General features: G+C 44.5%; 1 protein-coding gene across 1 annotated transcript in view; it reads right to left on the reverse strand.

Moving 5' to 3' along the window:
• The window catches only part of RICTOR (RPTOR independent companion of MTOR complex 2), a 468,276-nt gene that overhangs the window by 105,352 nt on the left and 337,108 nt on the right, over window positions 1-25,816 (reverse strand). The window contains exon 28 of the mRNA XM_030193057.1: window positions 20,804-20,896. Within this exon, the coding sequence (XP_030048917.1) occupies window positions 20,804-20,896 (93 nt within the window). The remainder of the gene's footprint in view (window positions 1-20,803; window positions 20,897-25,816) is intronic.

Genomic DNA, 25,816 nt, shown 5'->3' on the forward strand with positions numbered 1-25,816 from the left:
GGCCATGGGAGTCACATGGACTGTGGAGGCCATGTGGCCTAGCAATCTCAACATCTGCCGAGCTGTGATCTGCTGTGACGCTCGCACCCGCGAGACGAGGGACAACAAGTTGTTGGCTCTTGTCTCTGGGAGATAGGCGCGAGCCGTCCGAGAATCCAGCAGAGCTCCTATGAATTTGAGTCTCTGTACTGGGAGAAGATGGGACTTTGGATAATTTATCACAAACCCCAGTAGCTCCAGGAGGCGAATAGTCATCTGCATGGACTGCAGGGCTCCTGCCTCGGATGTGTTCTTCACCAGCCAATCGTCGAGATATGGGAACACGTGCACCCCCAGCCTGCGAAGTGCCGCTGCTACTACAGCTAAGCACTTTGTGAACACCCTGGGCGCAGAGGCGAGCCCAAAGGGTAGCACACAGTACTGGAAGTGACGTGTGCCCAGCTGAAATCGCAGATACTGTCTGTGAGCTGGCAGTATCGGGATGTGTGTGTAGGCATCCTTCAAGTCCAGAGAGCATAGCCAATCGTTTTCCTGAATCATGGGAAGGAGGGTGCCCAGGGAAAGCATCCTGAACTTTTCTTTGACCAGATATTTGTTCAGGGCCCTTAGGTCTAGGATGGGACGCATCCCCCCTGTTTTCTTTTCCACAAGGAAGTACCTGGAATAGAATCCCAGCCCTTCTTGCCCGGATGGCACGGGCTCGACCGCATTGGCGCTGAGAAGGGCGGAGAGTTCCTCTGCAAGTACCTGCTTGTGCTGGAAGCTGTAAGACTGAGCTCCTGGTGGACAATTTGGAGGTTTTGAGGCCAAATTGAGGGTGTATCCTTGCCGGACTATTTGCAGAACCCACTGATCGGAGGTTATGAGAGGCCACCTTTGGTGAAAAGCTTTCAACCTCCCTCCGACTGGCAGGTCGCCCGGCACTAACACTTGGATGTCGGCTATGCTCTGCTGGAGCCAGTCAAAAGCCCGTCCCTTGCTTTTGCTGGGGAGCCGATGGGCCTTGCTGAGGCGCACGCTGCTGACGAGAGCGAGCGCGCTGGGGCTTAGCCTGGGCCGCAGGCTGTCGAGAAGGAGGATTGTACCTACGCTTGCCAGAAGAGTAGGGAACAGTCTTCCTTCCCCCCCAAAATCTTCTACCTGTAGAGGTAGAGGCTGAAGGCTGCCGGCGGGAGAACTTGTCGAATGCGGTGTCCCGCTGGTGGAGCTGCTCTACCACCTGTTCGACTTTCTCTCCAAAAATGTTATCCGCACGGCAAGGCGAGTCCGCAATCCGCTGCTGGATTCTATTCTCCAGGTCGGAGGCACGCAGCCATGAGAGCCTGCGCATCACCACACCTTGAGCAGCGGCCTTGGACGCAACATCAAAGGTGTCATACACCCCTCTGGCTAGGAATTTTCTGCACGCCTTCAGCTGCCTGACCACCTCCTGAAATGGCTTGGCTTGCTCAGGGGGGAGTGCATCAACCAAGCCCGCCAACTGCCGCACATTGTTCCGCATGTGTATGCTCATGTAGAGCTGGTAAGACTGAATTTTGGCCACGAGCATAGAAGAATGGTAGGCCTTCCTCCCAAAGGAGTCTAAGGTTCTAGAGTCCTTGCCCGGGGGCGCCGAAGCATGCTCCCTAGAACTCTTAGCCTTCTTTAGGGCCAGATCCACAACTCCAGAATCATGAGGCAACTGAGTGCGCATCAGATCTGGGTCTCCATGGATCCGGTACTGGGACTCGATCTTCTTGGGGATGTGGGGATTAGTTAAAGGCTTGGTCCAGTTTGCAAGCAATGTCTTTTTTAGGACATGGTGCAAGGGAACAGTGGACGCTTCCTTAGGTGGAGAAGGATAGTCCAGGAGCTCAAACATTTCAGCCCTGGGCTCGTCCTCCACAACCACCGGGAAGGGGATGGCCGTAGACATCTCCCGGAAAAAGGAAGCAAAAGACAGACTCTCAGGAGGGGAAAGCTGTCTTTCAGGAGAGGGAGTGGGATCGGAAGGAAGACCCCCAGACTCCTCGTCAGATAAATATCTGGGGTCTTCTTCCTCTTCCCACTAGGCCTCACCCTCGGTGTCAGACACAAGTTCACGGACCTGTGTCTGCAACCGTGCCCGACTCGACTCCGTAGAGCCACGTCCACGATGGGGGCGTCGAGAGGTAGACTCCCTCGCCCGCATCGGCGAAGCTCCCTCCGCCGACGTAGTCGGGGAGCCTTCCTGGGAGGCGACGGCAGCCGGTACCGCACGCGGCACCGACGCCGGAGACCTCACATCGGGCGATGGGCCAGCCAGCGCCACGCTCGACGGTACCGGAGGCGCAAGCACCCCCGGTACCGGAGGGGTAGGGCGCAGCAGCTCTCCCAGAATCTCTGGGAGAACGGCCCGGAGGCTCTCGTTCAGAGCGGCTGCAGAGAAAGGCATGGAGGTCGATGCAGGCGTCGACGTCAGAACCTGTTCCGGGCGTGGAGGCTGTTCCGGGCTGTCCAGAGTGGAGCGCATCGACACCTCCTGAACAGAGGGTGAGCGGTCCTCTCGGTGCCGATGCCTGCTGGGTGCCGACTCCTTCGGCGACCCAGAGCTCTCGGTACCGACATGGGAAGGGGACCGGTGACGATGCTTCTTCGACTTCTTGGGACGAAGCATGTCACCGGAGCTTCCCGGTACCGACGAGGAGGACGTAGAATCCAGCCGTCGCTTCCTCGGGGCCGAGATCGAAGAAGGTCGATCTCGGGGGGGCTGTACCGCAGGAGCCCTCAGGGTAGGGGGAGACCCACCCGAAGGCTCACCGCCACCAGCAGGGGAATGGACAGCCCTCACCTGCACTCCAGACGAAGCACCACCGTCCGACGACATCAGCAGACGAGGTCCCGGTACCACCGACGTCGATGCAGCTGTCCGATGTCTCGGCGCCGATGCAGAGGGCCAATGCCTCGATGCACTGGCCGCCGAGGTTGAAGGTCTGGACGCTGAAGACGTCGATGCACTCGATACCCCCGGTGCCGATGCCGACGAAGAGCCCGAGAACAAAATGTTCCATTGGGCTAACCTCGCTACCTGAGTCCGCCTTTGCAAAAGGGAACACAGACTACAGGCCTGAGGGCGGTGCCCAGCCCCCAGACACGACGCGTGCCTGTCAGTGAGCGAGATTACCCGGGCGCACTGGGTGCACTTCTTGAAGCCGCTGGAAGGCTTCGATGTTATGGGCGGAAAAATCACGCCGGTGAAATCGAAAGACGAAATGGCGAAATTTAGCACAGAAAAAAGGGGAAATTTCGACCGGGGCCTAAGTAAGGCCTACCCCTACGACGAAAGAAAACTTAACGGGGCGAAAAAACTCAAAGTAGAGGAAGGAAAAACCAAAAGTGGTTAATCCAAACAATTTCTGGATTTCTCACAGAAAACAGTCGAAAAACGACGCGCGAGGCCGACTTTTCGGGGCACGAACGGTAAAGCACAACCGTACCGAGCGCGGAGAAAAAAAGACTGGCCGGCACAAGCCGGTTTCGGGCGGGAAGACGGCCGCGCATGCGCGGTGCGCATTGGCGCGCGAGGACTAGCAAAGGCCTTTGCTAGTGAAGATTCCGATTGGAGGGGCTGCCGTGGACGTCACCCATCAGTGAGAACAAGCAGCCTGCTTGTCCTCGGAGAAAACAATATTAAAACAAAACACAACATTATCCTGCATAGAGTAACAAGTACGCAGTCACAAATAATTGTGTTTTCAAATGTTTTCTCCAGTGATTCTTGTAAAGAATGAATAAAAATGTCAACTGAAGTGTACAGCTTTATATCTGTTAACCTTTAAACAAATGTTTAAAAATGATTCTGGTAATTTTTGATTTGTTGCATAGATAAGGTATTTATTAGGGCTGCACATTTAACTTGCTATTTATGTGGCCTTCCCCCTCTTCTGTGGATCTGGCATCTTTTCTTACCTACCTCTCCCTCCCCAATACTCCACACTCTTTGCCAGCAGCAAATAAACTAGGTTGCCTTTGTTAAACATACATAGTAACATAGTAGATGACGGCAGAAAAAGACCTGCATGGTCCATCCAGTCTGCCCAAGACAAACTCATATGTGTATACCTTACCTTGAATTTGTACCTGTCCTTTTCAGGGCACAGACCGTATAAGTCTGCCCAGCAGTATTTCCCGCCTCCCAACCACCAGTCCCGCCTCCCATCATCGGCTCTGGTACAGACCGTATAAGTCTGCCCTCCCCTATCCTAGCCTCCCAACCACCAACCCCTCTTCCCCTCACCTGCTCCGCCACCCAATTTCAGCTAAACGTCTGAGGATCCATTCCTTATGCACAGGATTCCTTTATGCATATCCCATGCATGTTTGAACTCCGTTACCGTTTTCATCTCCACCACCTCCCGCGGGAGGGCATTCCAAGCGTCCACCACCCTCTCCGTGAAAAAATACTTCCTGACATCTTTCCTGAGTCTGCCCCCCTTCAATCTCATTTCATGTCCTCTCGTTTTACCGCCTTCCCATCTCCGGAAAAGATTCGTTTGCGGATTAATACCTTTCAAATATTTGAATGTCTGTATTTGAAACGTGGGTGGGAGGCAGTGAAGAGGCAATGAAGAGAAAGCTCTCAAGCTGGTCAAAAGCAGCCTAATTGCAGATGGTGAAGTAAAAGTTTGCAGGCCAAGGGAGGGACAAAGATAGGAAGAGGTGCCAGATCTGGGGAATGGGGAAGTGTGTGTGTGGGGGGGGGGGGGGGGGGGGGGGGAGCAGGAGAGGGAGATCCCAGATATAGGAAATGCTGCAAATATAAGGAGGGGAACGGAAGGGAGAAGGGAGGACATGCCACCCACGGATGGAGGGGGAGGGAAGAGAAAAAGGAGAAGATACCAGGCACAGAGGGAGAGGAAGGGATAAGTGAAGGGAGGAGATGCCAGGCATGGAGTGAGAAGAATGGGGAAGATGCAGCACAGGGATAGAGGGTAAGGGGAGAGATAGAAAACAAGACAGATTTGAGGAGGAGGAAAAATGGAAGAAAGTTGAACATAAAAGATTAGTGCCAAAGATGGTTATAGGGCAGGAGTGAAAAAGGACGTGATCCTGCTCAATTATAACAGCCGCTTTTGAAAAAGAAAGTTAAGTGATCTTTGTTTGTTAGCTGTGGAGATTAATGACTAAGTAATTGGTACTATGTTGCAGGAAATATTCCTGAATTGCCTTATTTTTTCTGCTTTGTACTCTTTCTTCTCTCCATTAATATGGACTTGAAAAGGTTTACTTTTGCAGCATTGGAAATGTATGTAAAAACGGATATTAAAAAAAAAAAAAAGGAAAGAAAATAACAGAAAATAGACAGGAGGCCCTAGAAAGAGTTCAGAACACAGATAGAGGGAAGCAGAATCAGAGACTGGGAATAAAATGATTAGAAAAATAAAATTACCAAACAACAAAAGTAAAAAAAACATGATTTAATTTTTAGTTTACTGACTAAAATATGTCAGTTTTGAGAATTTACATCTGTCATCTTTATATTTTGCATTGTACAAGAGGAAATGTGAGGGGGGTGGGCAGTTTATGTGATTAACATTTTGAATCACAATTGAGTAACTGAAATTTTTAATTAACACGCAGCCCTAGTATTTATTACAAAATATATTCACTTTAGTCTCCTCCTTATTGTTTACCTAGGGCTAAAGGACTAGAAACCAATTCATCACAGGACAACTATCAGACATTCAAGAGCTAGGAACTGTTAACAAAACAAACTGTACCAGCAGGAGACATGCAACACCAACCAAGGTACTGGGAAGTCAGAGCCATCAAGAGCTAGTTAGCAAAAGAAAACTTACACATGCCATTCTACCACTACTAATTGACACAGCACTACTAGATTTACACAGCGCTGTACACAGAAATGTAAGAGAGAGTCCCTGCTCGACAGAGCGTACAATCTGTTCAAGACAGACAAACAGGACATATAAGAGAATAATGAGTTTTATTTACTATGTGAATGATTAAACATCATAGATATAAAACAGGCAAAAAGGGGTTAAGATTTAAAAGATGCCTCAAAAGCTGGGCTTTTAGCCTGTATTTGAATAAAGCCAGAGATGGAGATGACATACTGACTCAGGAAATCTGTTCCAGAAAGATGGAAGGAACAGAGTCTGGAGCTGGTGGTGGAGGAAGAGGACACAGATAAGAGTGACCTACCTGATGAGCGGAGTTCCCAAGGAGGGGTGTAGGGAGAGAAGAGAGGAGTTGCAGAATTAATACACTTGTACATCAATAACAGAAGTTTGAACAGCAAGTGGAAACAGGGAGCCAACAAAGTGATTTTGCAAGGAGGGATTTTGAGAGTATATATTTATGTTTATGAAGTGACACTGGAAGAAGTAGTCGTGCAGCAGAATTCTAAATAGAGTGAAAGGAAAGGTTTCAGTTGGAGACCTGCAAAGAACAGGTTGCAGTAGTCTAAGTGGGAGGTAATCAGAATGTGGATAAAGGTTTTGGTAGTGTCTGAAAAGTAAGAAAAGGATTTTGGTCATGTTATATAAAAAAAGAAAACAGGCTTTAGTCAGGGAGAGGAAATCCTTAAACAGCAGTTGGTAGTGCCAAAAGCATTCAGACAGTCATAACTTTGGCCCATGATTACTCCTCATTGTGGAGGAGGGGCCTAGTGGTTAGGGTGGTGGACTTTGGTCCTGGGGAACTGAGGAACTGAGTTTGATTTCCACTTCAGGCACAGGCAGCTCCTTTTGACTCTGGGCAAGTCACTTAACCCTCCATTGCCCCATGTAAGTCGCATTGAGCCTGCCATGAGTGGGAAAGCGCGGGGTACAAATGTAACAAAAATAAGGGCACCAACAATAACTTATACCAAATTTTAGATCAGTTTTACTGGCCGGGAGTATATAAGGAGATCAAACTATACTATGAATCTTGCCCCCAATGTCAGAAAGTAGGTTAAAAGTTCCCAAAAAGAGCCCCTTTACAACCATTGCCCATTACAGAAGAACCCATGGCTAGGATGGGAATAGATATTATAGGACTCTTAGAAAGAAGTAGAAGAGGAGTCACGTATATCCTTGTAATTGTAGATTATACTACCTGGTTTCCTTGGGCCAAATGCTTAAGCAATGCGTCAGCTCAGATCATAGCCTGGGCACTGATAAAGTTACTCTGTGAGGTGGAGTTCCCCAGGAAAGTGCTTATAGACAGGGGAAACAAATTTTTGATCATAGATTCTTAAGCCTTTGGTGTGCCTTTGGGATTCGGCATATTAGTAGAGCTGTGTACCATCCCCAAACGGACTCCGTAGTACTTTACAATGATGTTGAGAAAAGGCCTTGATGGGGTGTGGATGGATTAGGATCAGTTAGTAGTCTCTGTATGCCTACTAGGAGAGTACCTGAGCCTCTTTACGAGTATCCCCTTTTGAGCTGGTAAACTGCCGATCCCATAGGGGGCTCTTGGATATTGTGAAGGAACAGTGGACTGGTATGGACTGGTAACCATGGAACACTCTAGCCTATCTATGTAACTTCAAGAGTAAGTTGCAAAGGGTAAAGGAAATGGCTCATAAAAGGCTATTAAAATGTCAACAACAACAAAAGACCTTTTTTGATGCCAGTACAAAGCACTGTAGGTTCCACAGAGGGGATAAGGTGTTTGTATAGGTTCCCTCTACCCCACATACATGTACTGCCAGGTGAAGAGGACGTGTAGTAGTGCAATGCCAGTTGGGGACTCTGAACTATGAGGTACTGAAAGAAGCAGGGAAGAAAAAAACCTATCACATGAATGCATTAAAGCCTTGGAGAGAGCAGAAAACAGCGATAGCTGAGGGGACGGAAAATAAAGAAGATTATTTAGGATTCCAGATAAATGACCTACAGAAAGCCGGGGGTCCAAAGATAAATAAGAATTTAACTCCCAAGCAAGCAGCTGATGTAAGGAAGCTCCTAGAAGAGTTTAGAGATGTGCTGTCCATTACCCCTGGGAAAACCCATTTGATTTTTCATGAAATAATTACTCCAGGAAACCAGTAGTTGTACTATCTTCCTGAAAGCAAGAGACAGGAAATAATAAGCAACTGCAGGAGATGGAACAGAAGGGAATTATTGAGGAGTCTAGGAGCCCCTGGAGCAGCCTAATCGTTTTGGTTCCAAAATCCAGTGGCACTCAGAGATTCTGTACCAATTTTAGGCAGCTTAAATCCATTATCACGGTTTGACACTTACCGAATGCCCCAAGTAGAGGAGCTGCTAGAAAGACTGGGGTCAGCCTACAGGAGCAAAACAAGCTCTACATACAGACTATATGTTCCTATATAACAAAGGTATATGGGAATATAATACATGGCACTATCCAGGATTAACAATATGACTTTGAAATACAGACTGACTTATTTCATCTTTCACTACTAAAGCCTGTTGTTTAATGAGCCTCAGCCTTGCATACAGACAAAAGAATGCTGCCAAGAGTGTCAATGTACCAGAATAACAACATTGCCATCGGCACCAACGTCATGGCCAGACCAGGAAGGACTCTTGGACTCTCCCTTGCAGCCAGAGAGATGTAGTGGTTGGCAAAACTGCACACAGTTTATGAAACCCCGGCTCACTGTCAAGGAGACCCCCTCAACATGGCGCCAGTGAGACAATCTTGTGGCCCTTGAAGCCATAACATCTGGGATGAACAGAATTATGTGTGTCTCACCCACAAGGCCAGAATAGAAACAAAGAAACATGACAGCAGATAAAGGCCATATGACCCATCCAGTCTGCCCATCCTCTGTAACCCCTAATTCTTCCTGTTCCTAAGCGATCCCACCATGCTTATCCCATGCCTTTTTAAATTCTGGAACAGACCTCGACTCCACCATCTCCACCAGGAGGCCATTCCACGCCTCCACCACCCTTTCTGTGAAATAGTATTTCCTTAGATTACTCCTAAGCCTATTCCTTCTTAGCTTTGTCATATGCCCCCTCATTCCAGAGCTCTCCTTCATTTGAAAAAGGCTCTCTTCCAGCACATAAATGCCCTTGAGATATTTAAACGTCTCTATCATGTCTCCTCTCTCCCTCCTCTCTTCCAGCGTATGCATGTTGAGGTTCATAAGCCTGTCCCTATAATTTTTGCTTCGAGACCGCCTACTAATTTTACTAGGATTCAAATGGTCATCTCCAAATCGACTGTATTTATGCTTTTATTTGGTCATTTTGCTATTGTTATACTGTTAACAACATGTTAATTTTTTATGTCATGCTATACAGCATCTTGGAGGAATCACCTCACAAAGGCCGCTAATAAATGTCAATAAATAAAAATATAGTCAACACTTCACTGTCCCAGGGCTACCTACCTCGGACTTTAAAAGAGACCATCACAATGCAAAATTTCAAGAAAAACCATGGCAAGAACATTGATGATCTGCAGGCTTATAAGCTTATTTCCAAATTGCCATTTTTAAGCAAACTGCTTTCTCTTCTGATAGGCTCTCCCTACTCAGGAGATTAGCATGCAGCTAACTAGAGTACAGAACATCACTGTAAAAACTCAGCACTCTTGAATCAAATCTTCTTTAATGCAAATTCAAACAAAAGGAAATAACTTACAGTTAGATGTGCTGGACAAGAGTCTCTGCCTTGTGGGACTGGGAGTCTGTTCTCTACCAGCTCACACTATATACAAGTAGAGCTGGGAGGTCTCAGCACCAAGGTGAGAGAGCAGATGCTGTGAATACTTTTAAACTGGTAAAATCTTGGATGTATTACAGTAGCTTGAAGGGGGGAGCATACAAGGTACAGCAAGTCAGCTTACAGTTCTTAGAAAAGGATATGGCAGAGAGAAGGGATGGGATACTAGCCCTGTATACACAGGGGGAAAAGGACCGGCCAATAGGAAAAGTCCCAAAAGGCATAGGGAACAGGGACATGTGCTCAGGAAGAGTCTATCACAGAGCACTGTAGGAAGATTAAGATTTGTAGTCCAAAGGCACTTCCTGCCTTTCTTAAGGGCACAAGCACTGTAAACCCGAATTACGGCTATCTCATGCAAAGTTCCGCTTTAGGAGTTATGGACCAAGAAAGGGATCTGGGAGTCATCGTGGATAGAACGTTGAAATCTTCCGCTCAATGTGCTGCGGTGGCTAAGAAGGCGAACAGAATGTTGAGTATTATTCGAAAAGGGATGGAAAACAAGCATGAGGATGTTATAATGCCGTTATATCGCTCCATGGTGCGACCGCACCTGGAGTATTGTGTTCAGTTCTAGTCGCCTCATCTCAAAAAAGATATAAAGGAATTGGAGAAGGTGCAGAGAAGGGCGACGAAAATGATAAAAGGGATGGGACGACTACCTTATGAGGAGAGATTAAGACGGCTAGGACTCTTTAGCCTGGAGAAAAGGCGGCTGAGGGGTGATATGATAGAGGTCTACAAAATAATGAGTGGGGTAGAGCGGACAGATGTGAAGTGTTTGTTTACGCTTTCTAACAATAATAGAACTAGGGGACACAAGATGAAATTAGAATGTGGTAGGTTTAAAACAAATTGGAGAAAGTTTTTCTTTACTCAGCGTGTGGTTAGACTCTGGAACTCGTTGCCGGAGAAGGTAGTGACGGCAGCTGGCCTTGCTGAGTTTAAAGGGGGTCTGGACAAATTCCTGAAGGAAAAGTCCATTGATCGTTATTAAATTTTGGGTTTTTGCCAGGTTCTTGGGGCCTGGATTGGCCGCTGTCGGAGACAGAGTGCTGGGCTTGATGGACCTTTGGTCTTTTCCCAGCGTGGCAGTGCTTATGTACTTATAACTGTTACAGATAATGCAATCTAATATAAACAACGTCCAACCTATACATATAAACAACATGCGCCCTGGATCCATGCAAATGGGAACAGAACACTTGTTGAGAAGTTTGTTTTCCAGGAATTGCTAAATTTTTGTAAGAAGAGTGAAGATGATTAATCCCTTTCACTTGGCGTTTGGGAGGACCACAGGAAAGAGTCAGTACTGATATCAATAGCCAATGATATTCTACTGGTATCTGCTTGAGATCAAGATTCTTCTCAACTTAACATCTGTCTTTGACACCACTGATGATGCTCTCCTGCTTAAGTAACTACAGTATATTGGGCTGATAGATGGGTCATTGGCTTGGTTTTCTTCCTTTCTGGCTAGTCATTATTCAAGTGTTAGTGTTGTCAGATAGCAAGCCCTACTTCTCTCTTATGGCCTACTTCAAATGTCCATCATTCCTCATTATTATTAAATATATTTTTGAGTCCAGTGGTTTCTTTAGTTGTGAAGCATGGTTTTAGGTGTTATATCTTTGCCAATGATAGCCAAATCTTAGTAAACCTTGGAAAGAATCTTCAGGTGGGTCTGATGAATATTAACTGCTGTATGCATTGGAATAAGATATGAATGTATGGAGAGAAGATCACACAGTAGACAAGCAAATTTCCCCCATGGAGGCTAACAATGCAGCCAAGGCTCTAACACTGCAAGCTTTAAGAGGATTTGATTTATTTATTTATTGCATTTATACCCCACATTATCCCACCTTTTTGCAGGCTCAATGTGGCTTACAGGGTGTTAATTTGGTGTGATCATTACATAATATTAGATACAGTCGGTAATAAATTGGAAATAAAAGAGGAATTAATTAGAAGGTAATGGGTAAGGTCGTGTCGAAGTGTTTTAGAGCGTTTGGGTGATGTACGGAGTAGTATGATTCATCAAGGATTGTTTTTGTAGGCTATGTTGAAGAGAAATGTCTTCAAAGATTTGTAGTTTGATTCATTGAGGATTATTTTTGTAGGCTTTGTTGAACAGAAATGTCTTCAAAGATTTGCGAAAGTTGGTTAAGTTGTCCGTGGTTTTCAGGGTCTTGGGTAGTGCGTTCCATAGCTGTGTGCTTTTGTACGCAAAGGTAGTAGCGTATGCCTGTTTGTATTTGGTTCCTTTACAGCTGGGGAAGTTCAAGTTGAGGAACTTACGGGCTGATCTTCTGGCATTTCTGGGTGGTAAGTCTATTAGGTTCAGCATGTAGATTGGGGCTTCTGCGTGAATGATTTTGTATACGGTCGTGCAGATCTTGAACTCAATTCGTTCCTTGAGCGGGAGCCAGTGTAGTTTCTCTCTTAGGTGTTTTGCGCTTTCGTATTTGGGTTTTCCAAAAATAAGACGGACTGCGGTGTTCTGGGCTATTTGGAGTTTTTAATGGTCTGTTCTTTACATCCTACATACAGAGCATTGCAATAGTCCAGGTGACTTATCACTAGTGATTGTACCAGGGTGCGGAAGACGTATCTAGGGAAAAAAGGATTTATTCTTTTGAGTTTCCATATTGAGTAGAACATTTCTTTCGTTGTGTTCTTCACATGGGTATCGAGTGTGAGGTTTCGATCAATAGTGACTCCCAGAATTTTCAGATTTTCTGAGATGGGAAGTGTGCAGTAAGGTGTGGTTATGGTAGGATAGTTGCTTGTGTTGTATTGGGATGTGAGAACCAGACATTGAGTTTTTTCTGCGTTCAGTTTTAACTTGAATGAGTCCGCCCAGGAGTGCATGATGTGGAGGCTCTGATTGATCTCGTTGGTTATTTCGTTTAGGTTATTTTTGAACGGGATATAGATCGTCACATCGTCCGCATATATATAGGGGTTAAGGTTCTGATTTGCTAGTAATTTGGCCAGTGGTGTCATCATCAGGTTGAAAATAGTTGGCGAGAGGGGGGGATCCCTGTGGAACTCCACACTCCGGTGTCCAGGTTGGTGATCTGTCATTGTTCGTTGCTACTTGGTAGGACCTGGTGGTGAGGAAGCCTTTGATCCAGTTGAGAACTGGGCCTCCGATTCCAAAATATTCTAATAAGTGTAGTAATATTTCATGGTCTACCATGTCGAAAGCACTAGACATGTCGAATTGTAGTACGAGTATATTTTTGCCGGTTGCAATTGTTTTTTTGAATGAATTCATTGCAGACACAAGTACAGTTTCAGTGCTGTGGTTTGATCTGAATCCTGATTGAGACTCATGTAGAATTGAGTGTTTGGTTAGGTATTCCGTGAGTTGTTTCGTCACTATGCCCTCCAACAGTTTTGTTATGAGCGGGATGGAGGCGACTGGTCGGTAGTTTGTTAGGTCCATTGTGCTTTTCTTGGCATCTTTTGGCAATGGTGTGAAAAGGATATTTCCTTTGTCCTTAGGGAAGAGACCATTTAGGAGTCTGTAATTCAGTTGGTTCGTGAGGTCTATTTTGAATTGTTTGGGGGCAGCTTTTAGTAAGCTAATCGGGCAGATGTCAAGTTTGCATTGAGATTTGGCGTATTTTCCAAGCCAGTGTGTGAGTTCATCCATTGTAATCAAGTCAAAGTTGGTCCATGATCTGTCCGCTGGATATTCCCCAGGTTTCGGGTCTAGGCATTCAAGGACGCTTGTATATTCAGTGGTAGTGATTGGAATCATGTGTCGGAGCTTTATGATTTTCTCTTTGAAATATTTTGCTAGGTTAGTAGCCGATGGGGTTTCTGTGCTATTTGAGGTGACCAGTGTGGTGTCTAGGAGATTGTTTACAAGTGAGAAGAGTTTGTGCGTGTCCTTGTAATTTGGTCCTATTATGGTTCTGTACTGCATTCTTTTGGCTTGTCTGATTTTGTATTTCCTTTGCGTCTGTTTCCATTCATTGAGCGTGTACTCGTCTTGTTTTTTTCTCCAAGCTCTTTCTAGTCTTCTAACCTGTGTTTTTAGTTCTTTCAACTCTTCGTTGAACCAAGGGATTGAACTTTTCCTATGTGAGGTCCTAGTTTGGAGTGGTGCTATTTTGTCTAGCACTGTTCTGCATCTTTTATCCCACTCCTGTAAAAATTGGGGTGAGTCTGTAGTTGTTGTCCATTCGTCGGTGTATATTTGTTGCCAGAATTTCAGCGGATCTATCTTGCCTCTTGTAGCGTATGTCCTTTTTTCTTGTTTTTGTTGTATTGCTTTTGTTTTCCAGAGGAGTGATATGTTTGCCTTGTAGTGGTCTGACCATGGTATGGCTATCCATTTTGTGTCTTTTATTCTGATGTTCTCTTCTGGTGAAAATTTGTGGGTTATGATGTCTAATGTATGTCCTTTCTTGTGTGTGGGTTGCATATTAGGCCAGTGGAAATCCCAAAGTTGAAGGAATTCCTTGCATTCGTGTACGTTGCTTGTGTTTATATTTTCCAAATGAAGGCTGATGTCTCCCACTATAAGAATATTTTGGTAAGACAAGCAGGTGCTTGATATGAAGTCCATGAAGTGTGCCTGGGCATTTTGCCATTTGGCCGGAGGTCTATAAAATAGGATTATATTTAGTTGGTCGTGCAGGTTGGGGTGGTTGATTCTGACTGAGGCTATTTCGAGTTGGGGAAGGATTGATTCCGCTGTTTTGTGACTGGGCAGCCCAGGCTGGGAGTAAGGAGAAGAAAATAAGCTGGTAGCTAATTAGAAAATTGTGCGTTTCCAGACGGCAACCTAAATCCGGTTGGGATGAAAGGAAACAAAAAGTTGGGGAAATTGTGTGTGGTGCTGAGGCTGCTGCAATGAAAAAGTCAATGCTCGCTTGCAGTCCAATGAGTGCAGTGCGCGCTTGATATAAGAGCCGGAAAAAAATGAAGATTGTGGGAAGGATGTAGGCAAGACAATCAACTGGAAAGGTCTAACTCTACTGCAGTTGAAGTAGGGATAATATTCAAAAACTGATTGAGATAGAATCCCGACCCAAGATGAGGCAGGAACTCGGGGTATATTCAAAGAAACACTCTATCATGACAAAAGGAGGGTAAAGTGGAACTGCCACCAGGGCCTGGAGTTCATTCACCCTGCGAGCCAAAGGAATAACCACTAAAAACAAGATCATCCTGGTTATGTACTTCAAAGGACAAGAAAACCAACAGCTGTAAAGAAGCGCTTAGCAATTAGGGAGAACGACGCTGAGGTTCCATAAAACATATAGAGGTGTGACTGGGGGCTACTACTACTACTACTATTTAGCATTTCTATAGCCCTACAAGGCATACGAAGCGCTGCACAAACATAGAAGAAAGACAGTCCCTGCTCAAAGAGCTTACAATCTAATAGACAAAAAATAAATAAAGTAAGCAAATCAAATCAATTAATGTGAACGGGAAGGAAGAGAGGAGGGTAGGTGGAGGCGAGTGGTTACAAGTGGTTACGAGTCAAACGCAATGTTAAAGAGGTGGGCTTTCAGTCTAGATTTAAAGGTGGCCAAGGATGGGGCAAGACGTAGGGGCTCAGGAAGTTTATTCCAGGCGTAGGGTGCAGCGAGACAGAAGGCGCGAAGTCTGGAGTTGGCAGTAGTGGAGAAGGGAACAGATAAGAAGGATTTATCCATGGAGCGGAGTGCACGGGAAGGGGTGTAGGGAAGGACGAGTGTGGAGAGATACTGGGGAGCAGCAGAGTGAATACATTTATAGGTTAGTAGAGGAAGTTTGAACAGGATGCGAAAACGGATAGGGAGCCAGTGAAGGGTCTTGAGGAGAGGGGTAGTATGAGTAAAGCGACCCTGGCGGAAGATGAGAGGGGTAGCAGAGTTTTGAACTGACTGGAGAGGGGAGAGGTGACTAAGTGGGAGGCCAGCAAGAAGCAGATTGCAGTAGTCTAAACGAGAGGTGACAAGGGTGTGGATGAGGGTTTTGGTAGAGTGCTCGGAAAGAAAGGGGCGGATTTTACGGATGTTGTAAAGAAAGAAACGACAGGTCTTGGCGGTCTGCTGGATATGAGCAGAGAAGGAGAGAAGAGTCAAAGATGACCTCAAGGTTTCGAGTTGAGGAGACAGGGAGAATGAGAGAGCCATCAACAGAAATAGAAAATGGGGGGAGCGGGGAGGTGGGTTTGGGGGGGAAAATGAGAAGCTCGGTTTTGGTCATATTTAATTTCAGGTGGCGTTGAGACATCCAGGCAGCAATGTCAGACAAGCACGCTGAAACTTTGGTTTGGATGCAAGGTGAGATATCAGGGGTAGAAAGGTAGATTTGGGAGTCATCAGCATAGAGATGGTAGGAAAAGCCATGGGATGAGATTAATGAACCAAGGGAAGACGTGTAGATAGAAAAAAGGAGGGGACCAAGAACAGAACCCTGAGGTACGCCGACAGACAGAGGGATAGAAGTAGAAGAGGATCCACCAGAGTAAACACTAAAGTTGCGGAGGGAGAGGTAGGAAGAGAACCAGGAAAGGGCAGAGCCCTGGAATCCAAGTGAGGACAGGGTATCGAGAAGTATGCTGTGATCGACAGTGTCAAAAGCAGCGGAAAGATCAAGAAGAATGAGGATGGAATATTGACCTCTGGATTTAGCCAGTAATAGGTCATTGGAGACTTTAGTAAGCGCAGTTTCGGTTGAGTGGAGAGGGCGAAAACCAGATTGTAATGGGTCAAGAATAGCATGTGAGGAGAGAAAATCAAGGCAGCGGCGGTGAACAGCACGCTCAAGTAATTTGGAGAGAAAAGGAAGGAGGGAGATGGGTCGGTAATTAGAGGGACAAGTAGGGTCAAGTGAAGGCTTCTTAAGGAGAGGTGTGACCACAGCATGTTTAAAGGCAGCAGGGACAGTCGCAGTGGAAAGTGAGAGGTTGAGAATGTGACAGATAAAAGGAATAAGAGTAGGAGAGATGGCATTAAGAAGGTGGGTGGGAATGGGATCAGAGGAACAGGTGGTACATTTTGAGGAAGAAAGGAGAAGTGTAGTTTCCTCAATAGTAACTTCAGGAAAGGAGGAAAGGGAATGAGGGGAAGGAGAGAGAGGGGAACGGACTAGTGGAGGGAGAGCTGGTGAGGTAGAGAAAGCAAGGTTTATCTTTTGAACCTTGTTGTGAAAGAATTCAGCAAGGGTCTGAGGAGATAATGAAGGGGGAGTTGGGGGAGGGGGCACTTTGAGGAGAGAGTTCAATGTGGTGAAGAGAAGTCGAGGATTAGAGCCAAGAGAGTTGGTCAGTTGGATATAATAATCCTGTTTGGCACGTGAAAGAGCAGATTGGAAGGAGGTCAGCATGAACTTAAAGTGTAAGAAATCAGCAAGGGCCCGAGATTTCCGCCAGAGGCGTTCGGCTGAGCGGGTACAGGAACGTAGGTAGCGGATATTAGAAGTCAGCCAAGGTTGGGGTTTTGTACGCCTTACAGGGCGGGTCATCAAAGGTGCAAGAGTGTCTAAGGCAGAGGATAGAGTATTGTTGTAAGAAGAAACAGCCTCGTTGACAGACGTGGATGGTGCCATAGTAGAGAGGAGGTTTGAAACATGGGAGGATAGAGATGAAGGGTCAATATCGTGAAGATTCCTAGATAAATTAGATAGGATAGGACGGAACTGGGAGGGAGGGAGGCCATGACAAAAGCAAACCTCTCATGAAACGAAGGACTAGAGGCCATTAAGAGATCAGTGCTTCTCTTCTTCACGTAGGGGATACACTGAATATCTCTTTTTAATGACCATGATAAACGTTTTTGCTGAGAACCACTGGTGATCTAGGATGCAGGTGAACATCGAGCAAAGAACAGGAGAGAAAGGCAGAAACAAAAATGGCTGGCACAAGAAAAAGATTTCTTGCAAGTCTCAGCAAGTCACATTAAAGCAAAGCAGCTGAAGAACTTGAGCCATACAGACAGCGATGTAATCCGAGATTGTCAGCAGGTAAAATAATAAAGAAATTCACTGAAAAAGAGCAGCAATTAACTCAGAGATGCCTATGGATTAGCTGGAAGTAATACTGATGTGACTCCAGACATGTTTGTTTGAAGAAGGGCTAAGGCACATCAGATAAATAAAACTTACCTGACTTAAGCAAACAATACCAGGCTGCCTAAATCTCAGACCAGTTACCCTAAGGGAAGCAAGGAGCAGCAGTAATCTGAAATGAGTGTCCAAACATTGCACTCAACAGCCAGAGGAAACTGATATGATGTATATACCGCCTTTCACAAATGTGTAAAAGTGGTTCACATCCAAAGAATACCATTAATAATGGTATAACACAAAATACAATAAAAACATTACCACTTCATAAATAAAATCGTCATAGAAGAGAGGGAAAAAAAAAGCTTCTAATATCATTATTAAACACACGATTAGAAAAACATGTTTTCAAAAATCCAGATAAAAAGGAGCACTACCAGACAAAAAAAAACTTAGATCTTCAAAAATTTTACGAAAGCCTAGATTTAAAAAAAAAAAAAAAAAAAAAAAGACACTGCTGAAAGAGCCATGTTTTCACAAGTTTATGAAAACCCAGATAAGAAGCACCATGAATCTCACCAGGCAATGAATTCCACATGGAAGGTCTGACGTAAGAAAACACTTTGATTTCTAGTAGTTGACAGTTTTAGCTCATCAAGAGCTGGACGCTGAAGAACACAATTTTGTAATGACTGAAGTATCCGTTGAGGCACAAACTTCTTTAACTCTTTTGAAAGGTAAACTGAAAGATCCTAATAATAAGACTAATATACCAAAGTCTTAAAGGCTACATGAGCTAAGGTTTTAAGATAAGCAGACAAAGGCTTCTATTGCCTGAAGCCTGGGTAAGGAGCAGCCACCAAACATCAGGAGCTGAGAAATTTGTTCACCATCCACTGGAGACAGAGAAATACTGACGTTTTCAGGGTTGAATAATAAAGGAGCAAATCACAAGGAACTACTTTCTTTATCTGCTTCCATCCACTGGTTGATGGCCTGATATGTGGGATGAAAGGAGAAGAGAAAATACAAACCTATGGAGCTGATATAAGGCATATGGCACACATCTTTTGGAAAGAGGGTGGATAAAGTGTGGGGGTGCAGGAGTGAAAGCCTGAAAGAGTTGGGGCAGACCTAGGAGTCAACCCCAGATATTACTAGGAGGAACCCGCATATGGGCTACCAAACTCCCTAGCACCATACAATATCACAATATTCACAGTAAGGCATTGTCTCCTACTAGAAAGTTATTTATACTTCCACATACAGGCCTGACATGCAAATTACCACAGCACTATAAAGTGTATGCAGTGAAAAAAATAAGTGCACATTGCTGCAATTCATAAGCAGCTGCCTGCTGAACTGCAAGTAAACACTCCCTTCCTGTCAGTGTGTGAGTGGAGACTGGCTCGTTAACTGAAAGGAGGAGATATATATATTAAAAACAGACTGGATTCCCCAACTCCTGTCTCCTACACTCACCATGCAAAAAAAAAAAAAAAAAAAAACCCTGATGGCCAAAGTGGGCTCCAGTTCCTCTCCCCCCCTCACTACACCACACCACACCACAAAAGCAAGTCAAAGTGTCACTCCTCACACTTCCATAACTAGGAGTAAAAAAAAACACCCACTGACTCTTGCCTTCAGTGCCACCATCTTGCAAAATATGTTTGCTAAAATTTAATATACCACATAATTTACAAAGATCAAAGCAGTTAACAATACATATAATAACATACATACAAAATAAAACTAAATCTAATAAAAGAACGCTATTATTTTGATAGAAAGCCCTAAACACACACTCACAGAAATCATCTAGATCCACCCATCCAATAATGGCTTGTGTCCTGCAGGAAAGCTAGTGTATGCTGTTATCATCATCTATCTAACATTTAAAAAAAAGTAAGTTTTCTGCAAATATTTAAACTTTTAAAACATTCTCTTGTACTTGAATATAATTTGGAAGATGAATCCATAAAACAGGTGCAAAATAGAAAAAGGCTTTAGATTGGGTTGATTCCCATCTGGCTTTTTTTTTTTTTAAAGAAGGTACTACTTACCTGTGGTCTTATAAAGATCTAAGGACCCTAGTGGGCGTGTATGGAATGGTAAGTGAATGCAAACTGTAGTACCTGACCTATAGCGGTGCACTGGGATGTATTGATAGGGGTCAGTTTACCAAGTAAGGCAATGCAAGTGATTTATTAGCACTGATTTTCCTGCACTATTGCTTCTTGCATTAGGGTAGTACAGTTTACAGTATTGGCCTTACAATGAGGCTCATTTTCAAAGCACTTAGACTTACAAAGTTCCATAGGTTACTATGAAGGTCTTTTACTAAAACTTAGCTCGAGTTATCTGCAGCAGGGCTATAGGAATAAAATGGGCCCTGCTGCAGATAACTCGAGCTAAGATTTAGTAAAAGACCCCCTATGTAACTTTATAAGTTTAAGTGTTTGAAAATATGCTTCAATGTCACTCAGTGTATACACAGAAAAAAATATTAGAGCATCATCATACACAAAACCAAAAAGTTGTCACTAATTCTCATGCCCCACCTAGATTAAAAAAAATAAAATAAAATCATTGGTCCAGCAGCCTTTGCTATGAAGACTGCATCATGTGGTGTTTTGCTTCATTGTAAACCATGATCTATGCATGCAGTGATCCAATATAATGCAGCAGCATATTGAAAAATAGTTCCTTTTTCAGACTGCAAATGTATGTAAATTATGATCCACAATATTGTTTGATCTGTACATGCTTGCATGACAAGTAGCTTCCTTTATACCTTTGGCCTAAAAAGGAAATATCTTGATAAGATTACAAATCAAATTAATTTTTCCCCACATACTTTTTAATAGCACACACTTTGTAATAGTTATGAATGAAATGAAAACCTATTGAAGTAGAGGTGTAGGCTAGTGGCTGAGAACCTGAGGAACTGGGTTCAATTCCCACTGTGGTGACCCTCTATTGCCCCAGATACAAAATCTTAGATTGTCAGCCCACTGGGGACAAAGAAAGAACCTGCACATAATAAATGTAAACCGATTTGGGTGTACCACAAAAAGGCAATATATCAAATCCATGATCCTTTACATATTTCTTACCAAGGCCCATAGTGCACCTTTCAGCTGTTTTATCCCTTCCCATTTGTCCAACATTGGAGAACGAACGGTATAGCTCAGATCAGGAACAATGCTCTAGAAGCACAAAAAAAATTTGGTTGAAAGCAGTCTTTGCTAGATCCTTCAGCTAAATGTCAATGCTTCTTGGCTCTATTGATTTCTGTTTAGGAGGTCATACATAAAGCTATTCTGTTTGAACAAATTTGCTATCCTATATTTTTGTGAATAAAACAGATGCCCAAGGTTCACTGATGAACACAATATATTCTAAGCATTCAACATGAAAACACAGTTACTTAACAGACATTCTCTGAGGACAACAAGATAGTAATCCTTATAAATGAGTGGCATCGTATGACAGAGGTCACATGGAAACTTTCTCCAGCACAGATAGAGTTTTTGAGCGTACTCAACTGCATACGTGCACCTGCTCCTTCCTGCCTTTAGTCTGTTGTATGCTCTTTTTTTGTTTGTTTGTTTTCACAATACAACTACTTGGAGGAGGGGCAGAGTGTGGATAAGGGAGGGTGCTGAAAAAAAAAGATAAATGTTTGTGTGTGCGTGGGGATGGAAGAAAGTGGATGGATTGTGGGGGGCTGGAAAAGATGTATGCAGTGTGGATGTGGGAGGGGGCTGAAAAAAAGATGGATGGAGTGTGGGTGCAAGGAGTGGACTGGGAAAAAAGGTGGCAGGTGTATAGGCACAGGGACTGGGGCTAGAACAATAAGATGGATGGTGTGTGTGCACGGGGGGGGGGGGGGGGGAGCTGGAAAAAAGTGGATGGCGTATGTGTGCAGGGGGAAACTGGAAAAAAGATGGATAGAGTGTGGCGGCAAAATGATGGATGGAGTGTGGCGGCCTGGAAAAGGTGTATGGAGTCTGGATGCAGGCAGGGGGCTGAAAAAAAAGGTGGAGTGTGGGGGTTTGTTAAAAGGTGGATGAGGTGTGTGTATGTGCCATGGGAATGGGGTGGAGGTCTGCATGAAAGTGCACATAAAACTGCGGTGGGGTGGGGGAGGTATTTCAGGCCTGGGGAGATGCCAGCCCTTATAATAGGGGAACTCTGCACAAAAAATTACAAATAAAAATTCCCCCTGAATTAAAACATGAATCAAAAGTTTACATACATTACTATAAACAGGGAGCCAGCGTAGTTTTTTAAGAAAAGGGAAAGGGAAATGGGACTTGATATACCGCCTTTCTGAGGTTTTTGCAACTACATTCAAAGCGGTTTACATATATTCAGGTACTTATTTTGTACCAGGGGCAATGGAGGGTTAAGGTGACTTGCCCAGAGTCACAAGGAGCTGCAGTGGGAATCGAACTCAGTTGCCCAGGATCAAAGTCCACTGCACTAACCACTAGGCTACTCCTCCACTCCAAGGGCTAATCTGTTCATAACAAATAAACCCAAACACCAGTCTCACTGCTAAATTTTGTACAATTTGTAATGACTTACATCACTACCTGTGCTTGTATAAAACCCAGATATACCACATTATAATAATCCAATCTAGACACAACGAAGCTTTGTACCACTATCCTGAAATCAATCAAAGGTAAAATGGGTTTGATCTTCTTTAATACATAAAGCTGATAAAAACACAATTATCACATGAATCACTCGAGCTTTTACAGTTAATTGTGAATCCAGAATAACCACAAGACTCAATATAGTGAAGATTCTTACCTGTAGCAGGTATTCCCCAAAGACAGCAGGTCTTACATTCTCAAAAGTGGGTAAAGTGATACGCATTGCCCAGTTTGGAGCTTATATCAAGCTAAAAAGAGCTCTGTGGAGCGAGGGACTCGCTCTACTGCTCATGCGTGAGTGTCCTCCCAACCGCCATGAAAGAATGGCCAGTCCAATAATATAGCATATGAAAAAAAAAAAAAAGGAGACAATTTGTAAGGTAGGTAGTAGGGTTTGCGAGAATATAAGGCTTGCTGTCCTCACAGAATACCTGCTACAGGTAAGTAGCTTTGCTTTCTCAGAGGACAAGCAGGTCTATAATTCTCACAAGAGGAGAATCCCTAGCTACCAGGCTCATTGAAAACAAGAACCGTAAGTGAACTTGGCTTTGCAATGGCAAGGACATAACACAGATCAATCTGAAACTATATACAAACTACGTGAGAATGCAGCCTGGAACACAATAAAACGAGCCTAGGAGGGTGGAGTTGAATTCTAGATCCCAAACAGATTCTGCAATACTGCCTGCCCAAACCGACCGTCGGTTTGGCTGTCCTACTCAAGGCAGTAATGAGATGTGAATGTGTGGACTGAAGACCACACTTCAGTCTTGCAAATTTCTTCAGTGGAGGTTGACTTCAAGTGGGCTACCGACATAGCCATAGCTCTGACATTGTGAGCCTTTACATGACCCTCTAGGGTCAGCCCAACCTAGACATAAGTGAAAGAAATGCAATCTACATAAGAACATAAGTATTGCCACACTGGGACAGACCAAAGGTCCATCAAGCCCAGCATCCTGTTTCCAACAGTGGCCAATCCAGGTCACAAATACCTGGCAAGATCCCGAAAAAGTTCAATATATTTTATGCTGCTTATCCCAGAAATAGTGGATTTTCCCCAAGTCAATTTAATAATCGTTTATGGACTTTTCCTTTAGGAAGTCGTCCAGACCTTTTTTAAACCCCACTAAGTTAACCGCCTTTACAACATTTTCTGGCAATCAATTCCAGAGTTTAATTACACGTTGACTGAAGAAAACTTTTCTCCGATTCGCATTAAATTTAGTACTTTGTAGCTTCATCACATGCCCCCTAGTCCTACTATTTTTGGAAAGAGTAAACAAATGATTCAAGAGTACCCGTTCCATTTCACTCCACTCATTATTTTATAGATCTCTATTATATTTCCCTTCAGCCGTCTTTTCTCCAAGCTGAAGAGCCCTAGCCGCTTTGGCCATTCCTCATAGGGAAGTTGTCCCATCCACTTTACCATTTTCATCGCCCTTCTCTGTACTTTTTCTAATTCCACTATATCTTTTTTGGGTTGCAGCGACCAGAATTGAACAAAATATTTGAGGTGTGGTCGAACCATGGACCGATACACAAAAGCATTATAACGTCCTCACTTTTGTTTTCCATTCTTTTCCTAATAATGCCTAACATTCTATTTGCTTTCTTAGCCGCCGGAGCACACTGAGCAGAGGGTTTCAATGTATCATCAACAACGACGCCAAGATCCTTTCCTTGGTCTGTGACTCCTAATGTGGAACCATGCATTATGTAGCTATAGTTCGGGTTCCTCTTTCCCACATGCATCACTTTGCACTTGCTCACATCAAATATCATCTGCCATTTAGACGTCCAGTCTCATAAGGTCCGCTAAATTTTTCACAATCCTCTTGCGATTTAACAACTTTGAATAACTTTGTGTCGTCAGAAAATGTAATTACCTCACTAGTTACTCCCATCCTATATAATAATTCTCACCTCCAACGTTCTATCTTGCTGTGTCCATGACTTCTTGGTCTGCTAGGCTCCGAAGCCCTGGCTGACGTCACTGGACCCATTATGACGCAAACCCGAGGAAAACAAAACCCTCACAGATGATCTACTCTCCCCCCCCCCCCCGAGTTCCAGACCCCAACTCCCTCCCTCCGATTTCTAGGCCCCCCCTCCGAGTTCCTGACCCCTGGAGCCCCCTGCCGCGACCCTCTTGAGCCCCCCTTCCCGCCGCCAACCCTCCCCTGCCGCGTACCTGTGCTGGCGGGGGACCCCAACCCCCGCCAGCCGAAGTCCTCTTCTTGGCTGCGCGGGCGTGGACAAATGATCTGCACACAGGATGTCACACGCACGCACACAAACAGATTCAAACTTGATCAGATCATTCGTCCACGCCGTGCGGCCAATTTCTGAGCCACAAATAGCAGCGTACAGCCACAACCATGTTCTTAGCAGAAACTCTTGTGTTCAATTCTGGTCGCCGCATCTCAAGAAAGATATAGTAGAATTGGAAAAGGTGCAGCAAAGGGCGACTAAAATGATAGCGGGGATGGGACGACTTCCCTATCAAGAAAGACTAAGGAGACTAGGACTTTTCAGCTTGGAGAAGAGACGGCTAAGGGGAGACATGATAGAGGTATATAAAATAATGAGTGCAGTGGAACAGGTGGATGTGAAGCATCTGTTCACACTTTCCAAAAATATTAGGACTAGGGGGCATGCGATGAAACTACAGTGTAGTAAATTTAAAACAAATCGGAGAAAATTGTTTCTTCACCCAACGCATAATTAAACTCTGGAATTCGTTGCCGGAGAATGTGGTGAAGGCAGTTAGCTTAGCAGAGTTTAAAAAGGGGTTAGACGGTTTTCTAAAGAACAAGTCCATAAACCGCTACTAAATGGACTTGGGAAAAATCCACAATTCCAGGAATAACATGTACAGAATGTTTGTACGTTTTGGAAGCTCGCCAGGTGCCCTTGGCCTGGATTGGCCGCTGTCGTGGACAGGATGCTGGGCTCGATGGATTCTTGGTCTTTTCCCAGTGTGGCATTACTTATGTACTTATAAATCATACGAAGCATCTGCTACATAAGAAGTGCTCATTTTTAAAATAGAAGGCAGCTAGAATAATCTCTGAAACAGACTGTATAGACAGCTGAGCTAACTGCTGATATATAAAACATATTGTAGCAACATAGCTTCCACACATCGCTGTTATTACTGTCAAGGAAAAAACTTCAAAAGCCTGCTTCAAAAAAGGGCTCCATTCTATGGTCCTGAGGTTCCTAAAATGCTGCATCATCTTCAAATGGAATCATAGTCTTTTTAGTCACTGCCAAGAGCAATGCATTCACCTTTGGAAGCTTGAACTTACCTGCCTGTTGGCATGTGACTGGATAGATCCTAGCCATGGAACGCTTGACCTGAACACCAGCATCTGAACCTCCCATTCTGCTACAAAAATATTACCTATTATCTGAAAAATAGGAAAGGCCTTTGAAAGTTTTTTCTAATTATTT

Source organism: Microcaecilia unicolor, chromosome 2 (assembly GCF_901765095.1).
Source record: "Microcaecilia unicolor chromosome 2, aMicUni1.1, whole genome shotgun sequence".
NCBI classification, from domain to species: domain Eukaryota; kingdom Metazoa; phylum Chordata; class Amphibia; order Gymnophiona; family Siphonopidae; genus Microcaecilia; species Microcaecilia unicolor.